At 33.3% G+C, this 18,352-nt stretch overlaps 1 protein-coding gene and 2 long non-coding RNA genes across 3 annotated transcripts; 2 read left to right on the top strand and 1 right to left on the bottom strand.

The window, feature by feature from the left end:
* Positions 1-415: 415 nt before the first annotated feature.
* LOC122583937 lies at positions 416-1,547 on the top strand. Its single transcript, XR_006321353.1, has 2 exons — positions 416-445; positions 1,119-1,547. It is a non-coding gene; the product is annotated as an uncharacterized LOC122583937 (long non-coding RNA).
* A 1,633-nt stretch (positions 1,548-3,180) lies between these two features.
* LOC122581146 (sulfite exporter TauE/SafE family protein 4-like) lies at positions 3,181-7,253 on the bottom strand. Its single transcript, XM_043753309.1, has 12 exons — positions 7,002-7,253; positions 6,731-6,890; positions 6,256-6,456; positions 5,445-5,506; positions 5,307-5,355; positions 5,159-5,211; positions 4,985-5,071; positions 4,823-4,873; positions 4,487-4,726; positions 4,097-4,190; positions 3,764-3,904; positions 3,181-3,675 (listed from the first exon to the last, which is right to left on the bottom strand). Exons 1-12 carry the CDS (start codon positions 7,248-7,250, stop codon positions 3,593-3,595), a joined length of 1,470 nt encoding a protein of 489 aa, XP_043609244.1. The 5' UTR covers positions 7,251-7,253; the 3' UTR covers positions 3,181-3,592.
* A 10,052-nt stretch (positions 7,254-17,305) lies between these two features.
* LOC122580816 lies at positions 17,306-17,970 on the top strand. Its single transcript, XR_006320884.1, has 3 exons — positions 17,306-17,354; positions 17,426-17,518; positions 17,596-17,970. It is a non-coding gene; the product is annotated as an uncharacterized LOC122580816 (long non-coding RNA).
* Positions 17,971-18,352: the final 382 nt, after the last annotated feature.

Here is an 18,352-nt window from a genome sequence, read left to right as displayed (position 1 = left end):
TGGCTTGAGGGATTGTCGGAAACAGCCTCATGTTTAGGCATATCATGGGTGTCGGTTTTGGTTAAAGCAGCCACAAGCTTGGCTGTTAAGGCGGTTTGGGTGGTAACAAGTTGCACGGTGGTTTCTAGTGCGGTGTTAAGGGAAGTCATGGCAGTGTTCAACTTTTCCATGCTTTCGGCTAAGGAAGCCATGGAACCTTGTGGTGGATCACGTGTAAGAGGCATAGTTCGATGCAATGAAAGCACGAATTGATAGGTTTACAGAGAAAACCTACAAACTCCCAAGATAAAACCAAGAACAAGAGACAAGAGAAAAGACTAAAATTCCATTTCATTCATTCATAATCTTAAACAAACATACCACGGCTATATATAGAGCCTTACAAAGCAAAGGATATGAAATAACTACTACTAACTTGCTGACTAAAATATTGAGAATATATATGGTAAGTTATCAACCGTCCACTATTCTCATAATTGACTGAGTTAACTTAAATATATTATAAATACTTAATATTAACTAATTAATTAATATTGATATAAAACAAAAGTAGTATACGTGCATCTATGCATTGTTCTTCACTTCCGAGATTTATAATTAAGCACGTATCATAAGGCCTGTTTAGAATTGTTAAAAAAGAATCGCTCTAATTTCAATCATCCCTTGTAATCTGTTTTATTCATTCTCTGTTATACGTATCTTAGTCTCTCGCTAGTTTTTGATATCATAATATATATGTTGAATGCTCAAAAATAAAAGATGGTTTTAGTAGTCTTGACTTTTGTATACAGACTTGAATCTTTCATTGTTATTTTATAGGTTAAAGATGGTATCTTGCCCACACTAATTGCAGTTTATCAAATATAAGAAACGTAAAATTATGTGAAAATTCCTATTCTAATGATGTGTTCAAGTATGTAGCATTATGTTTAGATCGTACTAATTGTTATAAAATAAATGTTTCCTATGATAAAAAAAAATTTTGGTAGAGTATTATTTATTGAACCAACATCTCTTTTTAGTCGCTGTTGTTTCATGTAATTTATATTTTTATGTTGTTATTTATTCTAAATATATATATGTATATGCTAATTAATAATGTGTTTGTTGGCTGCCAGGCTTACGAATCTGTCTATACTAAAGGTGAATGATATTGGAAAGTTTTATAGAGACAAGGGTGTAGCTGTTGACGTTATCGACTTCTATACAGGTGAACCACCCGAATATTCTTTGTCTCCGTTCCAATATGGAAGAAGGGAGCTTATGGCGCTCATTGAAAGCTGCAATGGTGATGACAATGACAACAACCATGTTGGATCAACACGTTCTATTTGTGATGCCCTATCTGAGTCCCCTTTATAATTAAAACTAACTCCCTGTCAGTCCGAGGAACAGATGATGAATGTTGATGTTAAAAAGAGAGCTGCTGGAGTAGAAATGCACTGTTAATTGCTCTGCTGAATTGGTTGTGTTTGTGTGTTCAGCAGATCATAATATGTGAATGACTTATTATTACAGTTAAGCAGCAATAAAGGAACCTTATCCCATGTTGGATTTTCTCATGTTGATGGATTGGTTTGTTAATGCTTGTTTATATATTCATATATATTATATTATGAGCTGTTGTTAACATTTCAATCTGCCCCAAAAGCCTCTTTTATAGGGAATTAGAAGGAGAGCTGTAGAGGCCTATGCATGCATGCTACCTCCTATTAATCTGTTACCCATTTTTGGTTGTTCAAATGGATCTACAAATGGATAGGTATGTTGTTTGGTTATTAATTTTCATTTATATTTTGGTCTGGGGATGACCTTATTGGACCCAAAACCCGTACTCTAGTTACCCAACCCGGCCCGGACCGTCCAATACTGTTCACCTCTGGTCTTTCGTCCATACTTCATCAACACTTGAGGTTTGGATCGAGCTTGTCCAAACCCCGGTGAACCTGGGTAGACACAAAAAAAAACTTGTAAATCTTTCTGGACAAGGGCTTATGATGTTTAATCGACTACCATTATTTTTTTTTGCCCCGTTAATAAGCTCATCTTTTTTACTTGTCAGATTTAATTATCCACGTACAATATCTTTTAACAAACCAAAAAACAAAGCAAATTTGATTATGGGTTGACGTAGGAGGCATATTATTTTGTAAAAAAGTGCTGGGACAAAGTGTTATCTTTGGTGTCGGTTGGTAATGTCTTCATGTGAGATATGTATACAATTTGATTTTGTATTCCCATTTTACTTGTTGGTTTTCATCACAAGTTGTAGATGGCATCTCAAAAAGAAATACTCTATATGGCCTTCTTAGCTTATTTTATTTAACTTATATGTTTGTAAAATTTATAGTCATAGTTATTTTATCAAGTAGGCTTGTGTTGAAAGTGAAAGTACACTTGTTCTTTTAGAATATATGTTGGACAAGTTGTAATCAATTTGTACCACCTTTTTATAATGTATGGGTTGCTTATTCAGAGTAATATTTATACAAACATATTTTCTTTAAATTTGTAGGTACTTAATTTATTTCAGTTCAACTTAAGAAACATTATAATAAAAGAAAATGTACACATATTCTTAAGTTATGTACACGTACTCTTAATTTTTTATTAATGTAATAGTATAATATATGATCATTATCATTAAGCTCCAAGTGGTAGTTATTTTTGATTGAAGCAAGTGCACAATTTGGTTTTGTAGTCTCATTTGATTTTTGGTTGTCATATCAAAACATATGCATTTCATGTGGTCTTTCCGGTTAAAAAAAAAAGGGTCAATTTCGATCCCTTCCTATATAATTACTCGTCGCATTATAATATTATGATAAACTAATTATTGATACCAACTAGTATTATGCGATAGGCAGAAGATTCATACACCACTAAATGTGTTTAAAATTATTGTAAAGTATAACATCCTAAAACAAGTCTGATGGTCTACGGCTAAAAGAAAGTGGTATACATATCTTAGATATTGGCTTATATGATAATGTAAGAAGAGCCCGAAAGATAATACACTAACTTTTTGATGCATCTGACACTTCGCTTCAATCATCAAAGTGTCCAGTTTTAAAGTTGTGAAATTCAATATCTTTCTTAATTTTTGAATAGTCTTCTACTTGATAGATTTGACATTTCATGATAAACATGTCAATCAAACAAAATACATAGTGAGAATCATTTGAAATAAATTCTACAATCTTGCAGCTTTCAATTATATGCAGAACAAATTCAATACAATGAAATGAAATGCAAATACTATCCAACGAATTGAAGGTTGCTTTCGTGTTAACGAGTAGCTAACACTTCATCACAACCACAAAACATAACCTTTATTTGAAACTAAATTGCTAACAGTGACTGTGGCGCTAATGGTGGCCGACAATATTGTTAACAAAGTAGTTAACATTTCAATCTGCCCCAAAAGCCTCTTTTCACATGCACCCGACATTTTGTAACAATGAATAATAAGGTGAACTAATGACAGCATTCATTGGGGGTCAATTGGCCAACGGACATTGGCCTAAAGCACCTTCAGAACAATGCTGTATGATTTTGTACATTAATACCATCACTATTGTGTTTGGAGTGTCTATTGACTGCTACAGAACTCAAGAAATCCCATGAACTCATGATTGTGGATCATCCTAATGCTTTGTTCAATACCAATAACTCCTGTGTATATAAGAACAACAGTGTAAGTATAATGTAAAACTTTGGATTAATAATGTGGATTATCGAATAAAAGAAGTTAGAAAGTTACCCATTGTTATAGCACTGGCAAAGATCACACCAGAAAGAATGAAGACAATGAGAGAAGCTCTCTTTAGGAATACAACGAGTTTTCTAACGAAGAATTGACCCCAAAAACCAGCCAAAATTGATACACTCATTAGGTATAGTGCTGCATACAAATATCAAAAGATTCAATATCAGTGAATTGGTTTTGGTTTTAGTGTAAATCCCTATCATTTTGTTGGTCTTTGATATTATAAAAGAATAGAAAGACTTAATGGTCTACCGAAAATTATTTTCATGTGGTAGTTACTTGAATAATTGCTAATTATGAGATAATGACAGAAAACCAGGAATATACCATAAGGGATCGGGAACCTCTTGAGTAGATAGAACTCGACCACTGATAGAGAGGAGGAAAACATCATCACAAATGTCGCTGTTGCGCTTGCCACCTATAATAAGAAACAACAAAGAAAACGTAAATGAGAATGTATCATTTTCATGATGGTGACAAACACGACAATGCCTGCCTTTTGTTTCTTCAAATGAGCTAATTGCAAAAGAAACTACCCATGTTTGTTCAACTTCAGTTAACCAACCATTTTCTACCAGAATTACTAGTTATTTTTTAACCAATGTATTATAAAATTTTCATATAAGGCGTCCAACTTTTGATTGAAGGTAAACTGATATAATCTGGTAGTTGACAGCTTGATCTTTTGATTGAAGATCAGTTCATAATATTTACCTGTGGTATGACACCAATCTCAAGTAAAAGAGGGCCGAGAATAAACCCGCCTCCAGACCCCAAAAGGCCGCCAACAGTTCCACCCAAGATCCCACAAAGTGCGCAGAATATGAGGTTGGGGACAGTCCAATTGATTGTGGCCTCACAAACCGATTCAGTGTTCCCTAAGCTTCTCCTCTTTTTGCTTTCCTTGTACAACTTAACACATTCATACCCAAACACTGCTAGTGTTGCTGGGAACTGAAATATTAACAATACAAATGAACCCGCGTCCCTGCATCTTGGGCATTTAAAGTGCTACTAGGCTGTAAAAACTATCTTGAAACTAGAACGTACCTGCGCTACTGTGAGTACCCAGTACCATGTACTGCAGACTACTAAATCGTTCTGCAAAATACAAAATGGGCTAGAGTTAGGCTTGTTTCTGTACATATGGGATGTATGAACCGGAAAATAACTTTTTTCGCGTGTATACTTTTTTCACATAAATTTACTTGCCTTGATGACTTGAAGAACTAAGAAGGCAGCCCATACAGCTACCAATAACATAAGCTTCTTCCAGCGTAAGTTGAAGGTAAAGATTTCCTGCAAATTGTAAGGATAACCGTTTAGACTTTAGACACGTAGATGTTCTACTTGAAAATAAATACTAACATTCAAGACAACGCTCACCATTGGCGTTTTCTCTTCCCTTGGAATTAAAGGCTCATATGTGTCGATCAAGACTGAAAACAATATGTAGAGAATGATTATCATCCATTTTAGTAAACTTCCATTATAAGCAGTATACGAATCAAAAGACAATTATTATGAAACTTACGTTCTCCTCTAGAATTTGCAAATGTTTCCCGTGGTTGTGCCATTTCTTTCTGAATCAGCCAAAAAGAGAAAAGTTACACAAGAGATCAGTATCAACAAATTGTAACGATAACTAAAAAGTTTAGTCTCGCGGTCTCACATTTAGTATGGTCTCTTCTTTCCACATCTCAATGCCCCTAAAAAAAGACCTTGAAGATGTTCCTGAACAGTCAATATGACAGCAGTAAATAACATTGTTTGATTATCAGTTACAAAAATTTTAATTTAATGGCATAACAAATTAAAAGATTCTAATAGCTAAAACTATGGCTTAGGTGTGTTAAGAAGTATAATAATTACAAAACATGTGATTTTTAATTGATTAGCGAAAAAATATACTGTATATAATTGCATTTACTTTGTGATAGAGATAGTATAAAATATAGTAACTTAGATCAGGAAATAACAATGATTAGTGATTAAACAATAAACAAATGCACATTAATTCTAGTGAGATTGACTTATACTTAAGAATCATATATTGAGAGCATCATGGTTTCATAACTTATAAGCTACTTGACAATAATATAGAGATTAACTAAGTCATTGTCAATTTGAGTTTTGATTAAGCAATAATGCAAGATTATACATTATATCATTAGATAATTTTCCTGGATCCAGACATAACAAATCTTAAGATAACATTTAACTTGTAGAACAATATATTCCCCTTGTCTTTGTACACACTCGAAAGGTCTTAGGTAACTAGGTTTTTTCAATTTTAAACCGAGTAATCACTTTCATAACAATTATACTCGACGTTTGCAATAAGAACAAACATATGAATACAAATAACATTAGTAATTTGTTCATATATCATTCCTAATGGAAGAATGGTAGGTTATGATTTATGAACACCAAATAAAAACCATAAAATGAATAAAATTGAAATGGGACAAAGTATGGGATACCTAAGAAGAGAATGATGATGAGAACAGTGATGAGCCAATAAGGAAAAACAACGCTAAGAGCGACACCAAGTGTGATTCCAAGCATAAGCATAGGTTGAAACAAGAGCGCTAAATCATAGTCCAAAATTGGTACTTCTCTACATGGATGTTGGACTCTTAGATTGTACCAAAATGATGAAGCCGATGCCCCCATTATCATACCTACATACACAAATAAACACAACATTATTCAAATTCCATTCAAATTAAAGTTGATACAGATTAATTTTAAGATTTAACTAGAAAATATTTGTTGCACGGATCTTATGTGCAACGTTATAGTTTGACTGTGCACGATCCATACTTAGTAAGTATACCTGAAAGACCGTGTACGGTCAAACCATGTTGACTGGATTAGTGCAACAAATAATAATCACAACATTAAACATAATAGATTTTAAAACGCACAAGTATTAAAGACCAAGAAAGAACATACACTTAGAAAGAGCAGCAGCAGATTTAGTATCAAAACCGACAACCAAAGTAAGCATGGGAACAAAAATGCCACCACCCCCAACACCACCAACCGTCCCACAAGCCGAACCCAAGAATCCGATCAACGTAGCCAACATAATTCTCCAGTTGAACTCCAATTCCTAAATCAAAAAACACAAAAAACCAAAACCCATATTCAAAAACTCAAAATTAACAATACCTATGTTTGCAAATTCATTAAACTAAAAAGGGGACAGAACACGACAACTTACAGGCCATGTTTTCTCGTCGGTCTCAAGAGAGACAGAATTCGACGATGAACGATGAATATGAAGATTTTTTTTGTGATTGTCATGGCCGGAAATGAGGAACACCGATAAAACAGCGATGGAGAAAGCTGTTAACAGATATAAAACAAAGCCTTTGGTTGCCATGGATGTTGCTCTGTTTTGCTCTGTTTTTGTATGAGAAATAAACAAAGAAGAAGACAATATATAAGAATAGAGACAAGTTATAGGCATGTTACACCTCACATGGCACCTGAATTTATAGAAAAATAGAATCGTTATGATTTATTTTTGTTCAAATAATATTTATGGTTATTTTTAATATATATTTTAGATTGATGAAGCCCAATAGCCCATCACGTTTTATACGAGTCTTGGATTATGTTTAAAACATTGATTTTATTTTTATTTTTTTTTGCTAAAAGACGAAATTTTATACGATAAATAAATACTCGTATTAAATTCTGAATATTTGGTCCCAAAGTTAGACTTTTATCAAATTTATTCGAATTGATTTTTTATTTTTTTTTCGTTTTATCTTTTTTTTTATATACGAACTGACTAAATTAATTTTTTTTATCTGAACTTGTGTTAGTGGAACATTATGAATCGTGTCACAAAAAACTTATCAAAATTAAAAGATTAGTTTGAGGCAAAAACATAAGAAGAAAAAACATGTAATAGTTAATAAATATTTACAACAAACAACATGACTCAATCCCTTTCAATTTGATTTAGTAAATGCTACACAAAGCTAAATTATACGAAGTATAAGGATAACGATATGTCTTCAGTCTTGGCATATCGATTTAATTTTAGTATGTAATTAAGATTCCAAACAAGTATTGAAATAACGCATATCATATCTCGTCATCAATCAATGTGGTATTAAAACCATTGAATACAATGGATTACTCGTGATTTTTGGTCAAAAGACAAGTTACATTTCCTTTTATGATGCTAAAAAGTTAAAAATGTAGTAAAGATTTTTACGATTTTTTTTAACGATTGTAGTACTTGTGCAATTAAACATTTTTGTAGCTGTACTCGCGTTGTTCAAGACTTCAATATGCATATCACTAACAAATTTGTCCATATAGACATCCTAACAAATTCAAATAAATAAACAAACTTTTTTTTAAGAGTAATCGACACAAATCGTCCTTATGGTTTTCTCAAACAGTCAAGTTCCGTTCTTTAACTTTGAAAACCTCAGAGACAATCCTTTATGGGCGGATAATGTTCACGTTTCATCCTTTTCGATAACAGACATTATCTCGAGTCCGTTAAGCCCCTCACGTGTAAACCACATGAGGGTATTAAGGTCATTTTCATTGATAAGGACCAAATTTGATTTTTTTTCACCTGCAAAACTAAATATATATGAATAAATATAGATATATATTATCAATTTATATCAATCTCTCCATTTGTATCGATATCTATCATTTAAATCATATCTTTTGGCAAAAGAAATGAAACACTAGATTTATATCTATAATTTTTTTAAGGAAGAGTATGATCAATCTATATTTATAAATTGCACCCGTTTCTCACATCTCATTTTTTTTTATGAAAAGAACCAATTTTAAAAAAGTATGGTGCTAGACTACTAGTTGTCTATCTAGTTATATACACTAGTCTGGCTTGTATCTTTATCTCAGATCTAAAAGAAGATCTAAAACCCCCATATCAATATATGTAGATATAGCAAAGCACAGATCTAAATATATATCTCTACTAAAAATTTGAAAGGTGACCACCAAGACCCGAATAACCGACCTCCTTCACTTTTCATCGCCGGAAAAAGCCGACGCCAACACCGCAGTCTGTTGTATCGCCAGAAGAAACCACCAGGCCGGAAAAAAACCACCACCACCGCGATCTGTTGCACCACTGAGATCCGTGCCCTTCTTGACGGAACTGAATAGGTCGCCGCCGGCGGCAGCGACACTGATGCTGGTGGATAGTATGTATGAAATCTAAAGAAAGTGAAGATAGGGAGAATATGTGACAATTCAATGAATTTTAGAGATGATATTGTTCATCAAAGAAGCTAAAGCAACAACCATTGTTGATGTAATTTTTCTTCTTTTTTTTTTTTATATATGAAACTAGTGGTGATTATAATCTAGAAAGGGGACTTTTATTGATTTTTTTTTTGTTGTTGTTTAGATGAATGAATACAAAACATGTATATAATGAGTATATAATCTAGAAATTCTGAGTTTGACCCAATGAGTTCTAAGATCAGATATTCAGATTTGGATTTCAATGTGTTTTTCGTGTATACATGTGTATATAAATCTGGGTTTTGATTATAAGTTGAGTGATTATAAGCTGAGTCAAAAGGCTGGCAAAATACAAAAATACCCTCACGTGGTTTACACGTGAGGGGCTTAACGGACTCGAGATAATGTCTGTTATATAAAAGGATGAAACGTGAATATTATCAGCCTATAAAGAATTGTCTCTAAGGTTTTCAAAGTTAAAGGACGAAATTTGATTGTTTAAGTAAACCACAAGGACGATTTGTGTCGATCACTCTTTTTTTTTTTAAAAAGAACTTTATACTGTTTAATGTAGGTACTGAAATTAGGAGGATTAGAGGGGCCGAGTCTCATATTTTGCCAGATTTTCATCGATCATTGACGGTATGAGATTAATGTTGTGAAATAACTTCTATTCACGACAGATTAAGACTCATAATGGAATTCACATGCTTTTCATTTATTTAATCGTAATAATGAACAGATTTTTGGAACGTGGCTATATATAGCCTACTTTTAATCAATTTAGTCATTTAGTCGGGCCTCATTTAGTCATTTCCAATTTAACCTCCAATTATGTTCCCCAGCCATACATGTATTGCATATGCTGTTTGTAGTCTAGTCTTTATTGTCCATATTTTTAAGAAGTGATATTTTGTTTATTTAATTGTTTTTAGTACATCTATTGTGAATTATGCATCCATGGCTAGAGGAACCATGAGTGAGAGGATCACAAGTGAACCATGAGGGTACTGTGATCCCTCTTAGGCTATCTCCAATGTTAAGGACATTTTTAGGCGTCTTTGAGCTGCCACATCATATCCTTACAAATCCTTATACATCCTTATAAATCCTTCAAATTCTATAATTTTACCTTCAACCATACAAACATCCTTACATATCATTTACCTCCAAATAAAAACAAAATATATTACGCTATCTCCAATTGAGCTGCCACATCATATCCTTACAAATTCTTACACATCCTTATAAATCCTTAAAATCCTATAATTTTATCTCCAACCATACAAACATCCTTACATATCCTTTAACTCCACTAAAAACAAAAAAAATATAAGTACCTAAGGGCATGCATCAAAAAATCTTTAGTTTTGGACAAGTTTCAACCGCAAACGATATCCAAGGGCACCCAAGGGCGCCCAAAAACATACTCATTGAAGATAGTCTTAGCTAAGGACAAGTAAGGACATGCCCTTAGGTAAGGGCATTCTTCAAAAAATCCTTAGTTTTGAACAAGCTTCAACGACAAAGGATATCCAAGGACGCCTAAGGGCACTCCATTTAGAAATAGCCTTATTGTCACTATGACATATATATGGACATAATTGGTCGTATAATATAATGATGTGATTAATGTATATACTTTGAAATGTGTAATTTTCTTTCTATCCACAAAGTACTTCAAAGACTTCAACGCTATAACGAGACCCCATTTCCCATTTCACTTCCAATCATGTTCCCCAACCACGCAAACATTGAATATTCCACTTTGTAATTTTATGATTCCTTTCAGTTGTGTTCTTATAACCAAAAACTATATACATCATATGGCTGATCGATACCTTGTAGGGTAGTCTCATTGGGTTTTAATGATAGTCTTATGAGCTGAGTTTTTAGTATGAAAGATACAATTCTTTTATATGAACGATAACCCGTAAAGTTGTAGTTAGTACTTAATTTCCTGGTCATATATACATGAGACACGGTGAAAAAAAGAAAATGAACTCTTTATACTGTTTTAAAATAGATATTTATTAGAACATCCACATCACTACATGAGTTAGCAATTACAAAGATTGTCCAATTTTATATTACTAAAAGCACATAATTGCTTGCAATCCTTCACGGTCCGGCCTTTCTTTCGATCTGAGATTGCACACAAAAGGACGCATGCATTTGTAAATGTGTCGCAAATTGAATGGTAACATTTTCTTAAATGTTTTATTATTACAATTACTATATAAACTTATGAGTTTTTTTCTTAGTATCTTATATATCATAACTTTTTATATAAATATAAAAACATGATATTTTCTTGATGGGTTAAAAATGAAGTTATTTAAAAAGTTATATATTTTTTAATAGTTTACTAAATATGTATTTATTTTTAATTGTTATTTTATATATATACGATAATTATAAAAGGTAGTCATTTATCTAAAGTAAATTATTTTTAATATGGTAAAAATAATTATGAATTATAATATAATAGAAAATAGTTTAGGTTGGATTGTGAACTTGTGAATGTGAATGAAATTTTGAGTTACATTGAATTGAATAAATTGAAGAGAAAGAAAGTAATTTTTAATTAAAGATTGGATTGCATTAGTTCACGATGTGGGTAGAATTGTAAGTTGTTCAAATAAATCTTGAAAATTAAGATAGAAAAGAGGGATTGGAATTATCTAAAGTTGAAAGGTAAAATTAGATAGATCAAAATTAATAGTCAAGATTAAAAAAATATTTTTATATTTTAACCTTTGATTTTTTTATTACTTTTTTTTAACGTTCAATTTTGATCAGAGTCTGTTCACCCCATATGTGGCCACTACACCAACCGGGCAGGTTGCCATCGCGGTAGTTCACAGGGAAAACCTCCGGATAGATCACCAAACGGCACGACATCTACGCCATTGAATGTCATTTTGGGTAAAACATGTGCCCCTCGATTCAAACTCTGGTTGTCCAAAAAACAAACTTTCATTGAAGATCTAGGATGCCATTGACCTATCACTCCATTGGCTATTTTTTTCGAATATTTAGTCGGTACACAACATCAGGGAAACCTCACCGTATAATGGTGAAGCCTTGCACGTACCCTAGACAACGAGATATTAACTATAGGCCGTTACAAGTATTGGGAAGAAAAAACCCCAAGACTTGTCATCCCTAAGGATCAAACTCAAGACCTTGGGTAAAACCTGGGAGTGCCTCTGACCAGTTGGACTAACATTTGATTATGACAAATGGTGAAAAGTTGTTATTTTATATTTATTGCTTTCGTGTTTTATAACAGAAGAAATATATAATTGTTGTTCTTAAACATACTATTGTTAATTGTAGAGCGACCCGTACGCAACTATAGCTTCTTTACTTTTTAGATTTTGATGTACATTGAAGTAACTTATCATTTGAGTGATAATCACAATCGTAAACTTGCTTTGGTCTGGACGACCTTATTTAGTAATCACCTGTCCCTCTCAAATGTCCGTTTTATACGTGTTATATGTGTATCTATATGCTTATATATTATAATGACATCTGCTAAATAAAAGTTTTAAAAGCTTTTGTTAAAATAAATTAATATTTGTACATTTACCTTAAAATTCAAGAACAAACATTTAACATGAAAAAATTAGATCTTTTTAGGGCATTATTTAATATTTTCCATTACTAATTATAAAATAAAATAATAATGAGTATTTACTGGTGAGGAATTACGTACGAGTATAATGAATCATGAATTTATTTGGTGAAACCATCCCTATTTATGAGATATTGTGTTTAAATTTTGAGAATGACATAGAAAGTCTCTTTTAAACCTTACACTGTCGAATCACGGGAATTCAAGTGAAATTGATAAGGAAAAAAAAATTGTTTATCATCAATAAGGCTATCTCCAATGCTAAGGACGCCCTTAGGCGTCCTTGAGCTGCCACATCATATCCTTAGAAATCCAACTTATAAATCCTTAAAATCATATAATTTTATCTCCAACCATACAAACATCCTTACATATCCTTTAACTCCACTAAAAACAAAAAAAATATAAGTAAGGGCACCTAAGGGCATGCATCAAAAAATCTTTAGTTTTGGACAAGCTTCAACCGCAAAGGATATCCAAGGACACCCAAGGGCGCCCAAAAACATACCCATTGGAGATAGTCTAATAATCAATAGCATATAGGCAATGATATTAATACCACAACTTTTTATTCATGTACCACTATCATGCATTATCAACTTGTACAGTATGTTATAATATTAGTACCGTGTAATAGAATAATAAAAAACCATAGTACTAATATCATTTCTCATAGCATATACTCTAACTGATGGGTATATAATAGCTACAGCCTACATGTCAACTTTCGTATAAAATTAAGTAGCTTTCAATAATTGAACGTACGGTTTAGATACAATGACCCAAAAACACAAATATATTGACGTGCAATGGCGGTTGTCTTTAGGGGCCCGTGAGCCGGGCCACCACCGTTTTTTTTGGTTAATAGTACTAATAAATTCGTATTTCGTCCAAAATAATTTATATTTATTAAGTCGGTCCCTAAGGATTATTTATTAAAAAACTTTTGATACGTTTAATAAATTTAATACTCCTATAAAATTTACATTTTTGGTTTTTATAACCCACAATTAACTTAGTTCATTCATAATTCTATGTTTTAGCTTACAACTCACAATCCACGTAACAAGGTCTTCCCCCCTTTTTTGAGTTTTAGGCTCCAGAATTATTTTTTTTTACCTTTTTAGTTTTTATAACACACAATTCGCTTAGTTCATTCATAATTGTATGTTTTAGCCAACAATCCATAATCCATGTAACAAGGTATTTCTCCCACAATCCAACGCCTTTTCTATTGTAGTTTTTTGTTAGTTAGAAACTATGTATTGGTAATTTGAATGGAAAACTTAGATTATTAGTGTTATTTTTGTTTGACCCGACCTGATTAAGTGTATTGCATGACCATAATATAATACCTGAAACATAGCAATAGAAAAAAAAAAAATTGGCCCCACCGATAAAATTTTAAGATCCGCCACTATTGACGTGTGAGTAGTTTTTTATTTTATTTAACTAGTTTTTGTGATGATCCATTCTCTATTGTATGTTGACGTGTAATGGATGTGTGTCTTAATATTATAAAAATAAAAACAAATATTAACAAGACTTATTATGTGTATCCCTGATTAGTAGCTAGTAGCCTAGTACTATCAAGTATCGTCGTATATCGCCAAAATAGGCATCACCATCTCATCTATCTATACTATTATATAAAATAAATAGCACTATCTCTCATCAAATGTTGAAATGTAATCATGTGAATGTATAAGAATGTCCTTCCTTTATTCCAAGTAATATTTAAACTATTTTCACAATTTCACTTCAATTGAATATCCACTTATATTGTTAATACGTGTATTTTTTGTTACTGTTGGTTGATATTGAAGCTACGGTATCATCGTGATATCTCACTTAATTAATTGTTCATTGATACTGTTTTTGGTAATCACGACATCGAACGCATTGTCAATGGTATTTGCTGCAACGCGCGGGTACCATGCTAATATCGATAAAAGAACAAAATGGTACATATATTTATATATGAACATTCCAAAAAACAAACGGAATGTAATGGTATGGCGACCACACTGAAGCCGACGTGGATTGGTCTTTACATTATATATGGAAAGATAGGTGTAATAAAACTTTCTTTTAATTTTTTAGTTTTTGTCTTTAATTAGCTCCTTGCTGATTGATTATTTCTAAAAATATTTATTGTTTATAAATAATTTATTTTTTATTGAATTCCATAAAAGCACTGTTGGGTTTATTTTTATTTTAAAGGTTAAGACTAGCTAATCCATCTAATCCTAACTGGTGTCATGGCTTCCATGATTATTGGGAATTTTTCCTTTGTCTTGATCGTAATTGGCATGGATTTTTTTACTCATTTTGTAGTTTTTTTTAGTTAAAAACAAATCTAAAATATATTGTTTTTTTTATCTTTTTCTAGATTTGTACGTAATAGTAAATCTTGGCTTATAGAGTTATAGAAATATAAATTTTAAACATTTCTTATGTGTTACTAACAAATAATACCCGGTTTGATTCAAGAAATTTTGAAACAATGTTTGTTAACTTTTAATGAAAATTTCGATCAATTAATAAAAGGAAATAAAGTGATTATGAGTTTATGACAATAGAGATCAATATATGACCATAATAACAGGCCACATACCCCGACCACGGAATATTCTGTAACCCGACCACCCCTCTTTAGGAGCGACAGTCGCTCCTAAAGGGTCGATACATTTATTGCTCGCGGATATCTATGCATATACCCGTTCGACCGTTGACCCGTCAAACCCCCTCTTTAGGAGCGACAGTCGCTCCTAAAGGGGTGCATCGAATAAATAAAAACCGATCCATCCCCTGCTTCTTCATCAGTTTCTCCATTCCAATCTCCTTTCTCTTCTCCATTCCAACCGATCCAACCCCCCTCTCCCCCATATTTTCCGGCCAAGATATTCCGGTGAGGCTTTAGGAGCGACACAGTTTTTCAGTGAGGCTTTAGGAGCGACCCGTCGTTACCCCTTTCGTAAACCCCAACCGATCCAACCTCCCTCTCCCCCATATTTTCCGGCCAAGATATTCCGGTGAGGCTTTAGGAGCGACCAAGTTTTTCAGTGAGGCTTTAGGAGCGACCCGTCGTTACCCCTTTCGTAAACCCAACGTTGAAGTAAGTTTTTATTTTTTTTATTTCGTATCTATTAATTTGCTATATAGTATATGTATTAGTTTGATGTTATTCTTGTTATGCATAGATGTATTAGGATCGATCTTATATGCCCATAGATTTAACGTATTGTATACGCCCATAGATTTAATGTATTGTTGTTCTTGTGTTCTTGTTGTTGTTCTTGTTGTTGTTCTTGTTTTTGTTATGTAAAATGTTTGTAAAAAAGTGTAAAAAATAAAATGTAAAAAAAGTGTATTACATAGTATATAAAAAATATATTTAAAAAAAAGTTTATAAAAGTTTGTACTAGAAAATGTTTGTATTAGAAAATATAAAAATGTATAAATAAAAAAGGTATTAAAACATAAGTATAAAAAGATATTAAAACATATATTGAAAAAGTAGTAGTACAAAAGTCATAAAAAATTAAGTTAAAAAAAAGTAGTTAAAAAAGTTGATATAAAAAGTATTATAATACGTGTATTATTTATGTAGATATAAGAAAAATGGTAGGAAAATGTATAAATAAAAAAGGTATTAAAACATAAGTATAAAAAGATATTAAAACATATATTGAAAAAGTAGTAGTACAAAAGTCATATAAAAAATAAGTTAAAAAAAGTAGTTAAAAAAGTTGATATAAAAAGTATTATAATACGTGTATTATTTATGTAGATATAAGAAAAATGCTAGGAGCTCACGGCGGCGACGGCGATGGGAGGGATCCGCACCGATCGTGGTGGAAGAAAATATCAGGCTGCAAAGACAGCGGTAAGAAAATTGACTTTACATTAAATTTAGTTATGCATTAAAATAATTGTATTCTTATCGTTTAAAGTAACTTATTTATGTTATTGTTACTTATTGGTTTTGTAGGCTCGAAGAAAACACCACCACCACCAAGAGGGGCAGCCAAACATCTAAAACTTGAGGCTGCCTTCAAGAAAAATGGAGGCCCGTTACCCATGTACTTCGACTACAAATCAAAGACCTTTCAGTCGATCGGGGACTACGGGGCTATGTACAAATCTTTGTTAGGCTCGTTGATCGGAGATGTCCCCCAATACTACGAGTCATGGGACGATGTGCCTGAGTCTATGAGGGACCATATCTTGGAGGAAGTACAGGTTAGAATATGTTTCTTTTTATATTTTTTTACTTAATATGTTTTACAATGTTAACCCCGAAAATGCTAACTTGTATTTTTAAACAATGTAGCGCTATTTTGCGATGGACCAGTACCTAGAGCTTGATGAGGACGACCCCACCCGGAAGGCAGCAAAACTGGCTTTCCGTGCTGATGCAGCTAGCATATATAGGCAGAGAAAGTCAAAATTCAAATCTCAGCATTTTACAGCACGGGGGGGGGGGGTGTAGGCGCAGCAGATACCCTGCAGACAGCACCGCCAGCTGGTATGGACCCGAAAGAGTGGGGAAAACTATTGCGTTTCTATACGAGGGATGACCGGGTCAAGCGGGCCGAGACAAACAAGACAAACCGGTCCAAACAGGCAGTGGGGACTCAGGGTCGGCGATCTATTTCTCTTGCCCACGATCGGGCGTTGGTACGTTTGGTTTTAACAAAAGTATACAATTCTTGTGTTTTTTTAATGCTAATTATTTGACTTGTTTGCAGGCCAAGCACCATAACGAAAAGAAGGAGGGGCCACCGCCCACGTGGGAGTCGACTTGGGCGGCAACCCACAGACTACAACCTCCGGAAGTTGCGGTATATACATAACTTTAAGTTAAATTACTTTTAATTACTGCTCCATTTATTAAACTTACCTTACTATTTATATGCAGTCCCGTCTGGAAGCTGCGCAGGAGAGACATTCACAGGATCCTGCACCGACACCTCCAACCCAGTTGTTCCCGGAAGCGTTTGGATCGCGATCGGGACATCAGCGCGGACTAGGGAGGATTCTCAGGGGTTTCGGATCCCATGATTTCCCTGTTGAGTTGCCGCAACCACATTATGGACCTCCGGAAGGATCCTCCTCCGGCCCGTCTGGATCCTATTCTGGCCCCTCTGGATCCCAACCTTCCGGCTACCATGTTGACTTGAACCAGCCTGGTGATGAGTATTTCGACCCCCGCCAGTTATGGGGTGGGACATCGGCGCATTATGGACCTCCATCAGGGGAATTTGGTAGCTTGTCGGATATGAGTGGATTTTTTAGTGGGACATGCTCTGTATCCGGACCAGGTGTGGGTGATGATAATGCCGGTGAGGACGACGACGATTCCGGGTGATTAGACTTTTTTTATTTGTACGAAGTATGGACATTTTTATAAATACAGTTTGTTATGTACATTTTTATTATTTGTGTTTGATATGGACATTTTTATTATTTGTGTACTGTTTGTTTGTAATGATGGTCGACTATTCCATTTGCAAAGATGTAACACCCCAAAATTTCGTAGTATTATTATATTATTAAAAGTAATATAGCAAGTAAAAAGATGATAAAGTTACGAAGTAACACCCCAAGTTTTCTTTAATAAAAAAAAAAGGAAACAAAAAAACGGGCATAACAAAAAACAAAAAACTTTATTACAA

Source organism: Erigeron canadensis, chromosome 9, assembly GCF_010389155.1.
Source record: "Erigeron canadensis isolate Cc75 chromosome 9, C_canadensis_v1, whole genome shotgun sequence".
Lineage (NCBI taxonomy): Eukaryota > Viridiplantae > Streptophyta > Magnoliopsida > Asterales > Asteraceae > Erigeron > Erigeron canadensis.
This window is presented reverse-complemented; position numbering and strand designations above follow the sequence as displayed.

What these genes read in the sequence shown, in the direction of transcription:
- LOC122581146 (XM_043753309.1), bottom strand. Translation starts at nt 7,250, where the DNA reads ATGCCTATAACTTGTCTCTATTCTTATATATTGTCTTCTTCTTTGTTT. An exon ending in TGCTGCTGCTCTTTCTAAGT is followed by an intron (nt 6,457 to 6,730) that starts GTATGTTCTTTC and finishes TTGTGTATGTAG; the next exon opens with GTATGATAATGGGGGCATCG. An exon ending in TGCAAATTCTAGAGGAGAAC is followed by an intron (nt 5,212 to 5,306) that starts GTAAGTTTCATA and finishes TATTGTTTTCAG; the next exon opens with TCTTGATCGACACATATGAG.